Source organism: Heterocephalus glaber, unplaced genomic scaffold (assembly GCF_053883595.1).
Source record: "Heterocephalus glaber isolate CG9 unplaced genomic scaffold, H.glaber_assembly_v1.0 deba00000347, whole genome shotgun sequence".
Taxonomy (NCBI): Eukaryota; Metazoa; Chordata; class Mammalia; order Rodentia; family Bathyergidae; genus Heterocephalus; species Heterocephalus glaber.
This window is the reverse complement of record NW_028258143.1, coordinates 44,763,286-44,778,788: the sequence shown is the minus strand read 5'-3', so window position 1 is coordinate 44,778,788 and position 15,503 is coordinate 44,763,286. Positions and strand designations below refer to the sequence as shown.

The 15,503-nt window shown below is 36.0% G+C and overlaps 1 protein-coding gene across 2 annotated transcripts in view; it reads left to right on the top strand.

Moving 5' to 3' along the window:
• Positions 1-15,503, top strand: part of Grb14 (growth factor receptor bound protein 14) — a 137,848-nt gene that overhangs the window by 47,401 nt on the left and 74,944 nt on the right. The window contains exon 1 of one of the 2 annotated variants that reach the window (XM_004835844.4): positions 4,697-4,917. The exons of the other annotated variant lie outside the window; for it this stretch is intronic. Within the exon in view, the coding sequence (XP_004835901.1) occupies positions 4,855-4,917 (63 nt within the window). The 5' untranslated portion in view covers positions 4,697-4,854. Of the gene's footprint in view, positions 1-4,696; positions 4,918-15,503 lie in introns of those variants that run through there. 2 annotated transcript variants of the gene reach the window in all.

The following is a 15,503-nucleotide window of genomic DNA, read 5'->3' as shown; positions in this document are numbered from 1 at the left end:
CATTCAATTTTTTTCTTTGAAAGAATACATTTTCTATTAAGGTTTAAACTGAGAAGTTCTAGACATTCCTGATAAAAGGCAACAAATTTTACAGTAAAGGGAGAAATAGGATGGTGGTGATCAAGGTAATGTTTATCAAATGAAAAGACCATTGCCATGTTATATACTCAGTGAAATTAAATGTCTAGTGGACTGATATGAGCTGGGCCACCTAATGTGTCTGGGTTTATATCTAATGATCTAATTCTACATTTTATGTTAATTTCTATAAGAATCTATTATAAGGTTTTTCTGAAACTGGTGTTCTTAGAACACTTAGATTTAGTGTTCACACTAGTGACCACTGAAAGAATTGTCAAAGAGTGGAAGAATACCTAAAAATTTTGTAAAGAAAACTGTGGGCTTTTGTTAGAATAAATCATAAGGCTAGTAGTTGTTAAATGAGAAAGAAGGCTTGTCCATCCACTGTGTAACTGGAGTGACTAGTCTTTCCACATTGCTTGTGTGTGAACATAATGCCTACTGTGTACAGAGAACTCTCTGCTATGATTCTGGGAGAGGCAGAGGAAATAAGAGCTGGGCCTCACCCTTCAGTATTATATTTTCCTTCTGCAGAAAAACTAGAGTCTCTGAAAGGATTACATTATCAAGGCAGTGCTTGGTCAGCACGTGACAAAACATGAGAAATAGAGAAGCTTCACTCCTACAAACATGCAAAACAGGGATGGTAAAATCTAAATGAAAGAGTTACCTTCTGGTAGAGTGAAAATTGATCGAAGTCTTTGAGGGAGACAACGAACCTGCATGTGCAAGGAGCCACCTGGAATGGGTAGACAGTGACACAATGTGTGGCACAGATGAAATGCCAGAGCAAGATGTATCTTGTGTAAAGTGGGAGACTGCTTGGCTAAAAAAAAAGATATTTATGGTATTTGATAATCAAGAAGCATTCTGGGCCAGGGATTTAGCTCAGTGGCACCGCGCTTGCCTTGGAAGTACAAGGTCCTCAGTTTGATCCCTGGTACCAGAAAAAAAAAAAGCATTCTTTTACCTTATGGGTTATTTTTTTTTTCCTATATGAAGCCACTGAATAGGCATTATATGATAGTTAGAGAGAAGTTGAATATACCCCTGCTGTCAAGGAGCCTACATTCAAAATTATATAGAGTTGGGTCAGGGATTTAGCTCAGTGGTTTCGCCGCCTGCTGCGCAAGCGCAAGGACCCGAGTTCGATCTCCGGTACCAAAAAAAAAAAAAATTATATAGAGTCACAGAATAAAGGACAATAGCTGAAGTTCCAGTAAAGGCTATTTAATAAAAATTAAACTGATGGTATAAAAGCGTAGATATTATTTGAATCTCTAAAATGGGATTAAATAATGTGTATTTTGCAGGGTTATTTGAAATAATATACAAAATGACTTACAGTAGTAGGCAATTGATACGTGTTTATTGTCTCTCCCTCTTTGTCTTTCAATTCTGTTAACTTATGCTATAAAAAGGAGAGAGCCTTGAAGGATACAAATGAAAAATGAAACTTTCAGAGGAAGTATGCCTTGACTTGGACCATGGAAGATTTATGGTGCTTAGTGAACTAATGACCATTATGAGCAAAGAGATGGAAATGCAGAACTTGTTTGTGAGAGCTACAGGAGTTTTTGTTGAAATTGAGTAGGTGAAGCTTAAACGATGGGTTTGGAACTAGGCAGAGACTGGCCAGTACTTGAGTAGCTTTCCTCTTCTGCCCAGATCTGACCTTCAACACTGCACTACTTTGACTAATTGCTTATCTGTTGCCATGTGTCAGATCCCTTGGTAAGCAGAAATTAGGAGCTAATTAATTGTGAAGTTTCCTAGAGCATATAGCATAGGCTGCACTTTATAAGACCCTCAATCCGTATTTGTTAAGTGGCTAAATGAAACAAACAAGTGCATTGGTACATCAGAAATAAGGGCTAGATGAAGATGACATTTTATGCTGATGTTTCCACAAAATATGTAGAATCATATGGAAAAGAAGACTGTAGAGAGGTATATTGGAGTGTCTTGAAGAGGTTCAAATGGAGTTTTTACCCTGACTTACTCACTTACAGACATCATGAACTCAGGGAAGTTCTTTTGCAGTGTGTGCTCCTCTTTGATACCATTTCTTAGATGTTTGCTCTTCTGGGGTGAGTTTTGTCCTCTGTTGAAGAGCTAGTGCCTACCTCATGATTGTGAGAGATAAATGAAAATGAGTCCAGTGCCTGGTTCATATTGTATGTTCACATAAATATTATTATTGTGAACTATCGTAATAGTTATTTTTGCTATTCTCAGTTGAAACATTAATATGCACACTTTGACAAAATTTACTCTACCAAAATACTGAGCAAAAATCAAAATAATGTTCAGTACTCTTTTATAATACTTTATTGTTGACCCTGTAAAATGACAAAATCCCTCTTCTGTCAAGATTTCACTTTTGGAGATGAAAGACCTGTCTAAGGAGAATCCATCCCTGGCCAGACTCTTTATAGGAAGAGCGTAAAAAGTAGTTTTTCAGCATCTGCCTTGGTCTCTACCAAGTCTTACACAAACTTTATTTCTTCAATATTCACAGCAATTCTGAAAATTTTTTTTACGTTCCTTTCTGCAGCTGAAGAAAATGAAGTCTCAGATGACAAGGTTAGTGAGTGACAATATCACTTGTAATAAATAATGATAAAAAGGACAGGCTAAAGTTAAATTTTGAATCAGTGTCTAAAATAACTAGGGAGCAAGATGAAACATAGTCAGTATGAACACCTGAAAAGGATTACTGAAAACTGAGACTCCACCTGTCTGAAGAGTGCATGCCATCTCATTAGTTTTCAGTCTGTTGACTAGGAAAGTAAATGTAAGTTTCATTTTTCAAAGACAGTTACCTTTTGGGTAACAGAGTTACAAAAGGCCAGATTTTGTTCTTCATGTTTTTCACTGAAAATTTAAAAACTCCAATTTCCAAGTGTTCCAAAAAGATGACCTGTCACACTTCAGCAGTTAGTTGTCATATTTTTAAGCCTTTATAGGGTAGGTAGGGTGCACTGTGATAGATCCACGACCTGAACACTGCTTTGACATGAAGGATTAATTTTATTGTTTAGCAGGCTCAAAAGTGTGCTGTAAACCATCTCTAACTTCCCAATCACCTAGACTTCAAACCTTGGATTCAGTTTTGAAACTTTCACTTATATTCGTATCAGTTTTCAATTTATGTGTTTTCTTTCCTCCCTAATCACTTTTCAAAGCAAATGTAATTTCTTTCTTAAAAATTGCCCTGATTTCACCCCTAATGTATATATTTTTCTTCCTTGGTGTATCTGGTACTTAACATTTAATCACTTCTAGTGTCAACTCTCTACAAATATGATGTTTTAATTTAAAAACTAATAAACTATTCCATTATGAAACAGTGACCAATGGTATGCAATAGTGTGTTCGTACTGTCTAACAGAATGCTTGCACATAGTGGGTCCTTTGAGTCATGATTTAGTGAAATACATGACTTTGATTATGGTGGAGCCTCAATGAGAGTTTTGAGACCTGAAATAATGTTTTGTAACATTCAAAATTAAATTGAGAAAAGAGAACAGAAAACATCAAACATGGATAATAGTCTTGAAATTATATAGTCATTATGGCCTTTATTATTGTTGACTAAAGGTTAGACTAGAATCTTTTACTTCACATATGGTAACCAGTAATTCTCATATGAATAGATTTTTCTTGGTAATTTCCTTTGAAAAGACTATGATAGGGTAGCCTATGCCTATAGTCCCAGCTACTTGGGAGGCTGAGGCCAAGAGGATTGTAAGTTCAAGGTCAGCCTGTGCAACATAGACTGTCAAAAAAAAAACAAGCAAGAAAAAAAAATACCATGATAAACATAACTGGATAAGGATCAAATTAATGCCCTTAAAATAGATGTTTGTGTTTGTTTATATTAACTATATTCCTCCACCACCATCTACCAAAATGCAAAGGGTTATAAAAGGTTTAAGACAGCTTTAAGCAGTAGCTATTCTTAAGTGCTTTTAATTGAATGAAATATATTAAATTATACAGATACGTGCTTTTTAAAAACATATGTTTAAGATTCAGATATTATAGTTTAATACTCCTTATTTTTAACATTATTATTTAGCCTAATTGTTAGGATAATGTTTACTAGGTAATATTTACCAGTGTGTGACTTCAAGGATAGCTGCAAGGTCCATAATATAAAATTTTTAGCTTCTTGAGAGATGAAATGTATGAATATGTATTTAAAAACTTCTGTTATAACATATAAATTAACAGTTTATATTAATTCTAACTTCAGGATATTTGTGCCTTGTATAATATTTTCCAATTTACCCATTTATTTATTTTACAAATAGCATAAATAAATTCAGCTCATATACATATTTATATATTTTAAATAGACCAATGTAAATAGTTTCTTATCTGCCATATGTTGAAACGCTTCAGTGAAAACATAACTGCCTAGTCAACAAAGATGGCATTGAATTGCACTGTTTTGGAAAAAAAAAGTTAAGCGAACTAGATGCCTGTTAATCTGGTTCTTTAAATATCATAAACAAAAGTATCAGAATGTGTTTCCAAGGACAAAGGCGGGGTTTTCTGGGCTTTGATTGGTTGCTGCCTTGTCCTGTCCCACAGCCATCCTTAATTGGCTTTGGGTAGATTGGAATCACATAAGCAGGGTGACATTTATTACCTCCCTGGTTGTTTCTTTGCACTGAGTCTTGAGATTCCCAAGGAGTAACCGTTAAAGATTTCTTTCATTTTGTCCCCGATCTACCAGAAGAGATCATTGTGGGGAGAGCAGGCATGAGTTTGAGTGCGAGGAGAGTCACTCTGCCTGCAATAACGCCAATAGTTCTACAGAAAAGGGTATGTGACTTCTTTTGCCTTTTTTTCTTTGATTTTTCTTTTTTCTTTTTTCATTACTGTGCGCTTACTAATATGTTAGACACTTTTGTATCCTTGAGGTAAGCTGTAATTCATTGTGGCCATGGATAATTAATTACAAGACATATTATTGTAATTTAACTGAGGGACAAAGTGCTGTTTCAGACTATTGCTGTAGTGAAAACATGTATGTAGAAGCACTTTGGTCTAAAGTTCAGGTCATTGTGATTTAGAAATTGTATTTAGAAGCTTTTAATTTTCCCTTTTTTTCCTTACACTGAAACCTCAGGCCAATTTGCCTTTATGTCAATAGGAAATCTGTTATGATTAATATTTGTTTGCTAAGGAACAGTTTCTTTGTTTCAGTATAATTCATAGTGTATCGTCTTTTCATTGTTAAATGCAATATATAATTGTTCTACTTTTCAAGCCTGTGGCACAAGTTTATTATCATCAGGTCTGTACCCATTCCTACTGAGTTTCTTTCTGTTTACTTAAGAAAAACTTTCCATTTAGTTTCCCCCTGAAAGTGCTTTCTGTTAATTATTAATGTAATCAATCCCATGTATGAAAAATATTTATTAGTTTTTTGTTAAGATTACTTTACTGTTTTACTTGTAGCATGGCATTTTATAAGGTGAAATATACACCATGCAACTTTAGCCGTATTAAACTTCTTTTGCAAATACACCAAATAAGATACATTGTGTTAAGCTCCTTAAATAATCAAATCTGTTGCACAGAGAATGAACACATTAAAGGACAATTTTTGGCAAAATGCATTCTGAATGGTTTTGGTGACACTAGAATCTGTAATGTTTATTTCTGAACTTGACTTTTAATAGTTAACTGTTAACCAGTGCATTCTGTTAAGTCAAAGGTCATGTTTTAATTTACTTGAAACATGACAGATCGAACAATTAAGGTTCTTTTTTTTAAAAGAAGTGGCTTTTTTATTGTTTTTAATTTTTAAGTTTTCAGTTTATTTATTTTTTTCCAGGTGACTCTTTACTAGGGACATTTTACTTTGGCACTGAAATAGCTGTATGATAATTTTGCCAACATGTGTTCTTTATCTTTCTTGATGCCTTTCTCTTAAGAAAATTTAATTAAAATATTTTGCTTGGAGTTTGAATCTTTATTTTGGATTGGACTTTCATTAATAATGACAATATAAATTGTCTGGGAACATGAAATGGTATGTTAACATGTATCCAATTTGTGTTCTTATATTTGAATACTCTTTCTCTAGTTAATATTACAATTTAGATTGAACAAGAAACTGTCGTCATGTGGTTTTTAGTGATGATGTGTTGGGATGATGGAAAGAAAGCGTACCATCTGGATTCTCCATTTACTAGCTGTGTGACCTCTGGCAAATCACTAAAACTCTCAGAGTCTTTACATCTGTACCTGTAGAGGAATGGCTGAGGGATTTTCAGTAAACGATCTCTTCAGTTATGTTTATGTCTATAATTCCATGAAATAATAATACATTTTATGTTTTTATGATTATAGTAAGATATTTAAATAATTTCCGTTTTTCAGACATAATATAAAATAGAAATAGATGCTATCATTTTCAAGGGCTTCGAGCAGTTAATGTAGGGGAGATTGATAGAAGTAAAATTTGGCTAGAAAACTTTTAGCATTTATTGCCAAGCAGGAAACACATTACTCTGGAAAGGTGTGATTATCTTTGATGTTAGATTGACACATTATTGCGATTTTTAATACTTTTTTTAGGATTTTATTATAATTATAAAAGTCAAAATTTCTGATGCCCAATTCTGTGTTATTCCTTTTCAGTAAGTAGACATTAAATTCTCATCATCATTTGCTGAAAGCACTTATGCTCTCTTTTGCCTATTGTTTTAACTCCTGAAGGACCCATTTGTCTATTCAGTTGTTTTGAAAATTTGAATATCTTTTATTTAGGAATTGGATATTTTTCGCACTTTTTTAAAAAGAAAGAATTAGATATTTTCTGACTAAAAAACCATCCATCTGCTCTGGTCACACCATGATTTAAGTTTTTTTTTTCTTTCAAGATAGAAAATTTTTCCACACTTGTAATTAACTTGTCATTTTCTTGTCATATTTTAAAGTGATCTTAATAATAAATAGAAGCATTTCTCAGAGTATTTGAGGGGCATCTTCTTATTTTCAAAAGAAGGAAGGTGCTTTTTTGTAGGTTTGGCATGAAGCTTACTTATCCTGAACAGTGGCTCTTGCAAGGTAATTTTACCAGCTAAATCCTAATAATTTGTAAGGCCAAGAGCTTTTCAGAAAGTGCTCAGTAACACCAGGGTTTGTTTGTTTGTTATTTATTTATTTATATCTGCCAGTTTGTTGGATCAAAATGTCTCTCCAGTTCTTTTGCATGTTTATGAATTTAAATTTTAAACTTTGTCTTTAAGGTGCTATGAATTTGTTTTGTAACAGAGCAAGTTTGACCTTTGAGGAAGAAAGTATTGGTAGACTCTATTAAGTAAATTGGAAAGAATTTTTTGACTTCCTCTAGTTCTAATAGGATCTGCTTTTCTTGAATCCACTGAATCAAAGTGTTAGGGAAGAGGGTTTTATCATGTCCCTCACCAAGCACACTAAATGAATCTTTTACTTTATAGTATTTTTCTCAGATAACTACTAGGTTGTGGTTTTTCCTTTTTTCTTTCTTCCATTCTTTTTTTTGTAAGTGAGAAGATTGAGTCTCTTGAGTGTTGAGTGACTTATGCAAGGTCATCCAGAAGGTCAATGGCAAAACCAGAAATAGAATCTAAGTCTTGTGACTTCCAGTATATTTCTCCTAGATATGTGTTTACCTCTTGAAATTAATATGTTAATGAAATTGTCTTCTGTTATGGATAGTTACCATTCATCTTTAAGTCAGGAATTAGCTTAGGCAAATTCTTTCATCTTCTTCTGTACCTCCACCAACTCCTATATACGCTAGTATATTTAACATTTTATGTAAAAAGCAGTTGTAAGCAGCAAAATGTGTGTATATTTGTGCGTGTGTGTGTGTGGGTGTGTGAGAGAGAGAGAGAGAGACAGGAAAGTTTTATCTGTTCATCCAGATAGTCATGTTGCATCAAGTACACATTTTAAGCTTCCAGCATCAATAAAAGACTCAAGCATTGTAAAGTATAAATACAATATGAAATTCAGTCTTTTATAAAAACCCTGCAAAGTCAGAAGGCCAGATGTCCATATCTTTCTTGATTCTGTGAGTAAACATGTTTCATATCGCTATCAGACTAACATTGTTTTGCAAATTACATTTGCAAGTACTTTTGCATTCTTTATCCATACTATATTCATAGATGTTTTTAAGTACACAAGACCCAATGGCGCCTTTAAAAGTCTAAGAGAAAAAAGTGATAATTTTTTACAGTTTACTTTTTCTTAAGATTCAAATCCTTTTGAAAATTGTATAATATAATACAGTGGCATTTGTGAGATCTAATTCTCCATTCATACAAGAGAATCATTTATGATATAACCATCCTTCTCAATGACCAATCTTTGCTGTGTTTTTCAAAAAAATGTTCCTCTACAGCAGTGATGGTGAACCTTTTAGAGCTTTCGATGACAACAAATAGCTGGCTGCAGCACATGGGCCATAGGTTCACCACCACGGCTCTGGAGGAAAGAATCCAAATCATTTCACTGTATTTCCCACAGAAACTTTTAAACTGGTACAAAACCAGTGCAGATACACAGACATAGAGTGTGCATCAGGCCTGGGTGCCCCTCAGCCCGCCCAGCTTTGTGGGGAGCCTCTACTCCAGCACTCTGCTTCCTGCTTGCACTTTAAATGACATTTAACATTGTGGCTCTGACGTCTGGTCCCAGGGTTGTGCTTTTGCTTTCCCAAATGCTGTCTGTTGTCTAAGTCTCAGCATAGGCTGTGGTCTCATCCTAAAGCCTTCTAACTCTTTCTACTCACATTTGTCTTCATGGTGTCTTAATTCAAGAATCAGTGGGCATGCCTTTGTTACTCATTTGTAAATTCAGTTATTTGTAATAACACTGCCTGTGTTATCAGTTTTATTATTACCTTTTGTATTATTTGAATCTTTTAAAAAATTAATTTTATTGGTACACTTTAGAAGTACATAATGATCACATTCATCATATAGAATTTGTACCTGTACATAATGTATCTTGATTCTTTGTCTTTTTCCCAATCCCCTCCCCTTCCTTCAAACCCTCTTCCCCTCCTTATTTACAAAAGCTCTGTTTCCATTTTTTCGTTCTATTCTTTTTTCTTTTCTCTTTCTTCCTTCCCCTATTCCCCCCTCCCTTGTTCCCCTCCCATTTGAACATTTTCTTCCTATTTGAACCTTTTTAGCCATCTATAGGTATGTAGCTGATATAGGCTTTAAAATTTGGTTTTGTGTCTTCTCTGTGTATCATTTATTTATGTATATCCTGTAGTACTTGGCTTTCAAAACATTTGCTTGTTTTACAATTAAATTTTAATATTTTAAGGGACTAGATCTTTAAATAAAGTGCTTTGTCAGTTATAGGCAGATTTATTTTCATGTATCCAGGAAAGTCAAAGGACAGTGGATTAAACAGGAAAGGGATTTATTTTTCTTTCACTTTACAGGAGGGATCGGCTGCTTCAGTGTCTTTAGGCAGCAAAACTCCTTGCTTTCTATTATGTCTTCTCTACTGTGGGTCTTTTTCCCTTTTATGGAAAGATAAATGCAAATCTTCAGTAATCCTATTCAGAGTCTTGGCATAGAGAATGGGAAAGACCAAGGAAAGCCTGGCTTCCTTTGCTGTATGTTAACGTGACACTCAAATAACCTGGAGCAGCGCTTCTGCTTATTTCTTATTGGCCAAGATTTTGTCATGTGGCCAACTCTGGATGCAAAGAAAGTCAGGAAATAGAGCCTAGTGCTCAACATATTGTCCTTTTGGACAGTCATAATTCGTTGAGAAGGTAGAGGGGAAAGGTGGCTTTTGTGGGTAACTAGCTATCTCCATTACAAGTGCCTCAGACATACCAGGCGTTCAGTAAATATTTGTCTCTTGGGTTTTTATTACTGTGCTGGTAGACATGAAATAAGGTTATGCCTTTTGAACAAATGTAATGTTATTTGTATGGGAACAATAGGTGTGGGATGTGGAGGAGGGCAGTGGAAGTCCCTGGTGGTAGTTTGAGTTTAGGTAGTGGAGTTGATTAGAAGATGGCAGTGAACTGGTCATGAGCATGGTGACAGCTTTTTTTACCCAGAGTTCAGAGTTCTCATTCTTGCTAAACCTTGTTGTTGTTGTTTTTAAATGTCCTTTGCATTTTTATACAGTGTAGCTTAGTTTTGTGTTTACTCAGGAAGTGTGCCACATAGTGGATGGTTTTTTTATTTTCACAAAATGTTTTCTTTCCGGAGAAGTCAGTTGTTAGGATGTGTATCCTAGTGAAGCTTGTGTGTTTTAGAGCTAAGAAGCCTTCCTCTGTCAAGGTGTGTCTTTGAGCCCATTATTTTAAACCTTTCTGAAAATCCACTTCCCTGTCTTCACAGTAATGATGCAACCTCAATAGAACAACTGTGAACATTAAATAAGACAGATTTTAAAAGTATTTGACACAGAGTAGAAGCCCAGCATGTGGACTTTGTTTTCCCTTACCTGTGAAGTGGCATGATTGCTGTGGTTTGTTTGCTTGTGTCTTGAGATGGGGTCTCACTCTGCAGCTCAGGGTGGCCCCTAACTTGCCATAACCCGGCCTTAGCCTCCTCAGTAGCTGGAACTACAGGTGTGCACAGCCACACCCAGCTCTGAAATGGCACATCTTAGTAGCTTCATAAACAATTTAAAATCTCCATGTTACTAAGAATTTAAATTTTGTGTGCCTTGTACTTCTGAAAAGCTTCTGCAGGAATTTCCTTTCTGCAAATGAATCTAACAACAAGTGGTTGTCCTTTATATAATGCTACCAGGGGAGAGAAGGATGATATGTTTTCAAAATGCTTGTTCTCCTTGTTCCCTTCCTATAACTTTAGGAAAGCTCTAGTTTGAATTTTAAAAGATTAAACTAACTATTATATGCTAATAAAATTTTTATAAAAATCTGGGGATATAGATTTAAATGCAACAAGATAGGTGGTATCCTTCCTTTCAATATCTGTTGTAGTCAGAGTTTTGGCAAGGGACACATAATTTATAGGATTATTTTATGAAATTTACTGAAAAAGTCAAATACAGTGGAGCACAAGAGATAACCACACACTAGAGGCCCAAAGAATCCAGGCAAGGGCATGGATCCCACAGCAGTGTCTCACACAAGTCCAGCTAAAGCCCTAGAGTCCAAGGCAGTGTCTCCCATGAGTCTAGCCAGTGGCTTAGAGCCTACAGCAGTGTCTCATGTTTGTCCATATTGAGGATCTGCACCTGGCAGGCTCAAAGACTAGTGGTGGAAGCCAGAAAACCTACGCCGGTGGGGTGCAGGATTTGTGCCACCGGGCTGAGGGATCTGTACTAGAGCCAGGAAGTGATGCTCACAGTGAAGATTAGAGCTCCCCTGACAAGAACAGCAGCCATTCCCAGCAACAGCGAGGTCCCGAGCTCCTCCTCCTATGAGAATAGCTAAGTTTTCCTCAGGAAAATCAGCCATAGCAAGCTTCTAGAAAATAATAGCCAAGATCTTCCCCTCCAGTTCTCTTTTATGGCTGTTGGCAACAACCTTCAACAATTCTCATGCCCAGACCACGCTGATTCAGTTCAGCTGGGCATTACAAGTTGACCATTAGTTAATCTACCACAATATCCAAAGGAGTTATTTGTCAGGGACTTCTGGATTGTATATTTCAAAGAGGGTAACACTGTACCTAGCATTAAAACATGGTTTCACTAGACGAGAAGTAATAATAGAAGGTTAGCTAGGACAGCATGTGTTGTGTCACCTTGGATCAAGTAAACCTTTGATCCAGCACAGAGTTGGGGTATACAGATCGAGGATCCCTAAAAATCTCTGATCAGAAAGGCTCCCAAATTTGAAGCTTTTTGAAAACCAGCAAAGTCATGTGGAAAATACAAGTGGAAAATTCTACACCCGACCTTGTGTGATGAGTTATTGTCAAAAACACAGGTGCACTAAAAATATTGTGTGAAAGTCCCTTCAGTCTATGTGTATACAGTGTATATGAAACATAAATGAATCCTGTGTTGAGACTGGGGTCCCGTCTCCACCATACTTTATTGTATATGTGCAGTTACTTCAAAATTTAAAAAACATGTCCAAAATCTGAATCATTTCTGCATTCAACAAGCAGTTTAGATAAAAGATTACTATTAGTTGGATAAACCTGATTTTTATTTTAAAAAGTGAGCTCTTTAGACACTGACCTGCTATTGGCCTTTCCTTCTGAACATTTCGGTCTTTGTTGCTTTTCATTCACCCTCCACCCTCCATCTCCACCACCAGCAAGTTTTATCGTCTGGGGAAAAAAGCCACACACTCAGGCCTTTTCATTACCTTTATCCAGCTCCAACTTGCTGCTGTGGGCAATTTAGAATACTCACTGTGCTCCACACAGACCAGTGAAATAAAAACAGCTACAATCTGTTCAGCAGTGATTATACATTCTCTTTAATCCTCATAACGCTACAAGGTTAGTGGCCAAGCCTGTTTTAGATGAGGAAAATTGGCTCGGAGAAGGTAAGTGTCTTCCCCAAAGCTCACACTACTAACTGACAGAGGCAGGGCTGAGTTCCAGGCCCCCATTTCCCCAGTGCAGAGCCACCTCGTAGTCACCAGGCACAGACTGCATGCTGCTTTCTGTGGCATAGTCCAAAGCCTTTTCCTCTCATCTGTGCTCTACTCAGGACAGTTCTCACCTCTTCTGCCAATTTGCCTTCCACCCTCCTCTTTATTTTTCTTTGCCATTTCCCCAAACTGGTTTGAAAGACATAGTGATTAAACCAACATGTCAGAGTGACTTACAGTGCAGGGGGACTATAAAGGTTTTATGGAACTTTCCCATAATTGCCTTAGTTTGCTTTCAAAAATTTAGAATAATCACCAAGATTGAGTGATGTCAATTTGCCAGGAGTTTGCCCATTTCACAGTGTGAGGCATCTGAGACTTATAACTGACAATAAACCTGTGACCTAGGATCTAATCACAGAGCAGACTCCAGAGACACCCAGCTGCTGTGGGCACCTGGACTGAACCTTCACGAGAGAGGCACTGTGGACACCTGGACTGAACCTTCACGAGAGAGGCACTGGGCCTCATATTACTTTGTAAACTACAGTGCATGGTCCATGCTTGGCAGTGAAGGCAGATTAAAAATAGCTGGTCTGGTGAACATTCTCAGACTCTGGCTTGGGGCAGTCTGCAGGGCTGGCTCTCTTGGCTGTGCCCCAACCCTCTAGGCCAAATCTTAAAAATAATCTCTTTTGGGCAGAAGAAAGAAGCAAGACTTTTGGTAATTTCAGATACTAAACACCCAGAAAGAATAAAGATTTCTACCTTTGTAGGTTATTAAAAATGCTTTCTCTAAAGATAGTTCTAAAAGAGGGATTAAGAAATTATTTTAGCAAAAAAGAGCATTGTCAGAAAGTGATTATAGCCTCTATTTAGAGACACGTTTGGACATATGCACTCAGTTGTATTGAAGAAAATAGGAGGAATTTTACTTTATAAAGTTTCTGAAGTCAAATGAGCTTAAGTAGTAAGATCAACACTTGAAGAGAAATTGTGACATCACTATTCTCAATCCCAGGGAGAACTTGGAATTTGAATTTCAGGAAAGATTTATTCCTAGTGCTTGCACACACACATGCACGCACACACAGACAAGCATATTTCTCTAAAAGAAATCTTTATTGAAGTTTAAGATGTAGAAATTATTTATCTTAAAAATTCAAATAGTGAAGAATTTTAAAAATATATTTTAACCTTGCTTCAAGCTTAAAATTATATCAAATAGTAACTACATAAGGTTAACAATTTTATGGTTATTTTCAAAACATGGCATTTTCATTTTCTATTTGCTTCTGCTGAGAATGAAGACTCCCTCTGCTGGTTGTTTCCATATTTGCAATTTTTCTGGCAAGATACTGAGAAAAAGAAAAAACCAAAGAAAAACAACTTTTTTGACATTCAGAAAGCTAGGTGAGTTAGGAATTATCTTCATATGAATTTATGTTCTAGTGTTCAGTTTTATATATATGCATATATATATTCTAGTGTTTAATTATCTGATCTTTTTAACTGAGGGGTCATATTGAGGCAGCAGCGTAAAACAGTGTGGAAGTTGTTTGACTTGAAAGAAGACAGCCTCAAGTTGGAGCCCAGAGTTGGGGTTTCTTAATGCCCTCTATACGTGTTTTGGATTATATTTAGAAAAAATGAACAAAAAGCGAAATTACAAAATGAATAAAAATCAGTTATTCTTAGTGATGTGGCAGCATGGGAATATTAGGACTTGAAAAAGGATGTTTTATGTGGTACTTTAATTTATAAAATACTACCCCTAAGTGTCTCAGAAAGACTAGCGCTAGCATATTTTATTGGCTTGTTGGCACCTTAAGTGACAGGTAACATTAGCCAACTGTCAAGCTGCACACCAGTAATCCCAGCACTCTGGAGGCTGAGGCAAGAGGCCCGTGACTTCGAGGCCAGCGTGGCCTCCATAACAAGTTGAAGGTTAGTCTGGACTATACAGTAAGAGGCTGTTTCAAAAAGCCAAAGAAAACACAAGATAGAAACACCATTATCTTATATACTTTCAATTAAACTATAGTATACCATATATTGTATGTTACATACAAGTTTCAGGGAAGTTAACTGTGGGGAAAAATGTGCTTTTAAAAATCAATGAGAACGGATAATTCCTAAAAGTGCTTCAGCTGGTGCTAGACTGCTCAATAATTACAATGAAGCCTGATGTGTCTAAGGCTCTTATAAATATTATCTTTCACTCCCTCACGCTTCCTCCTTCTCTCTTATCACATCTCCCCCCCCCACCCCGTCCATCTTTCTCACTGTGTGAACCAGTTTTTAATGTTTCCATTTATACATGTCTTATGGTTATTCTGGGAATAAACCATTGCTTAAAAGCTGAAATGAGATACTGGATAACACTGCGTCCAATAAAAGCATGATCAGTGGTTTTCTTCTTTAAATATGAATAAGCATTAGTACTTGTGAAGGTTTTTTTCATTTCAGAGATGAATTATGGCTGGCATCTTAGCAGGAATTGTGTGAGTTTTAAAAAGACACGAGCTTCAGAGTACACCTCTTCCTCTCATTAAGTCATTGAGAACATTAATAAGGAATTTGTATTTTGACACCCTGTTATTCATATTGGACTTAAATCCTTTAAAAGCATATGGTAGCTTTTAGATAATTTGAACTTTCTTTTTAATATTTGCTTTTTTATGATGAAATTTGAGTTTTGTACCTTTTTTTTCTGTTGCATAACAGAACAAACCAAAAGGATTTCCTATTTTTCTCTTTAAAATTGAGTCCCCATGTGATTTAGGGTCTTTTTTCTGTCCCATATGAGGAGAAAATGCCAAGGAAGGAGCCCAGGCGGTGACTGTAG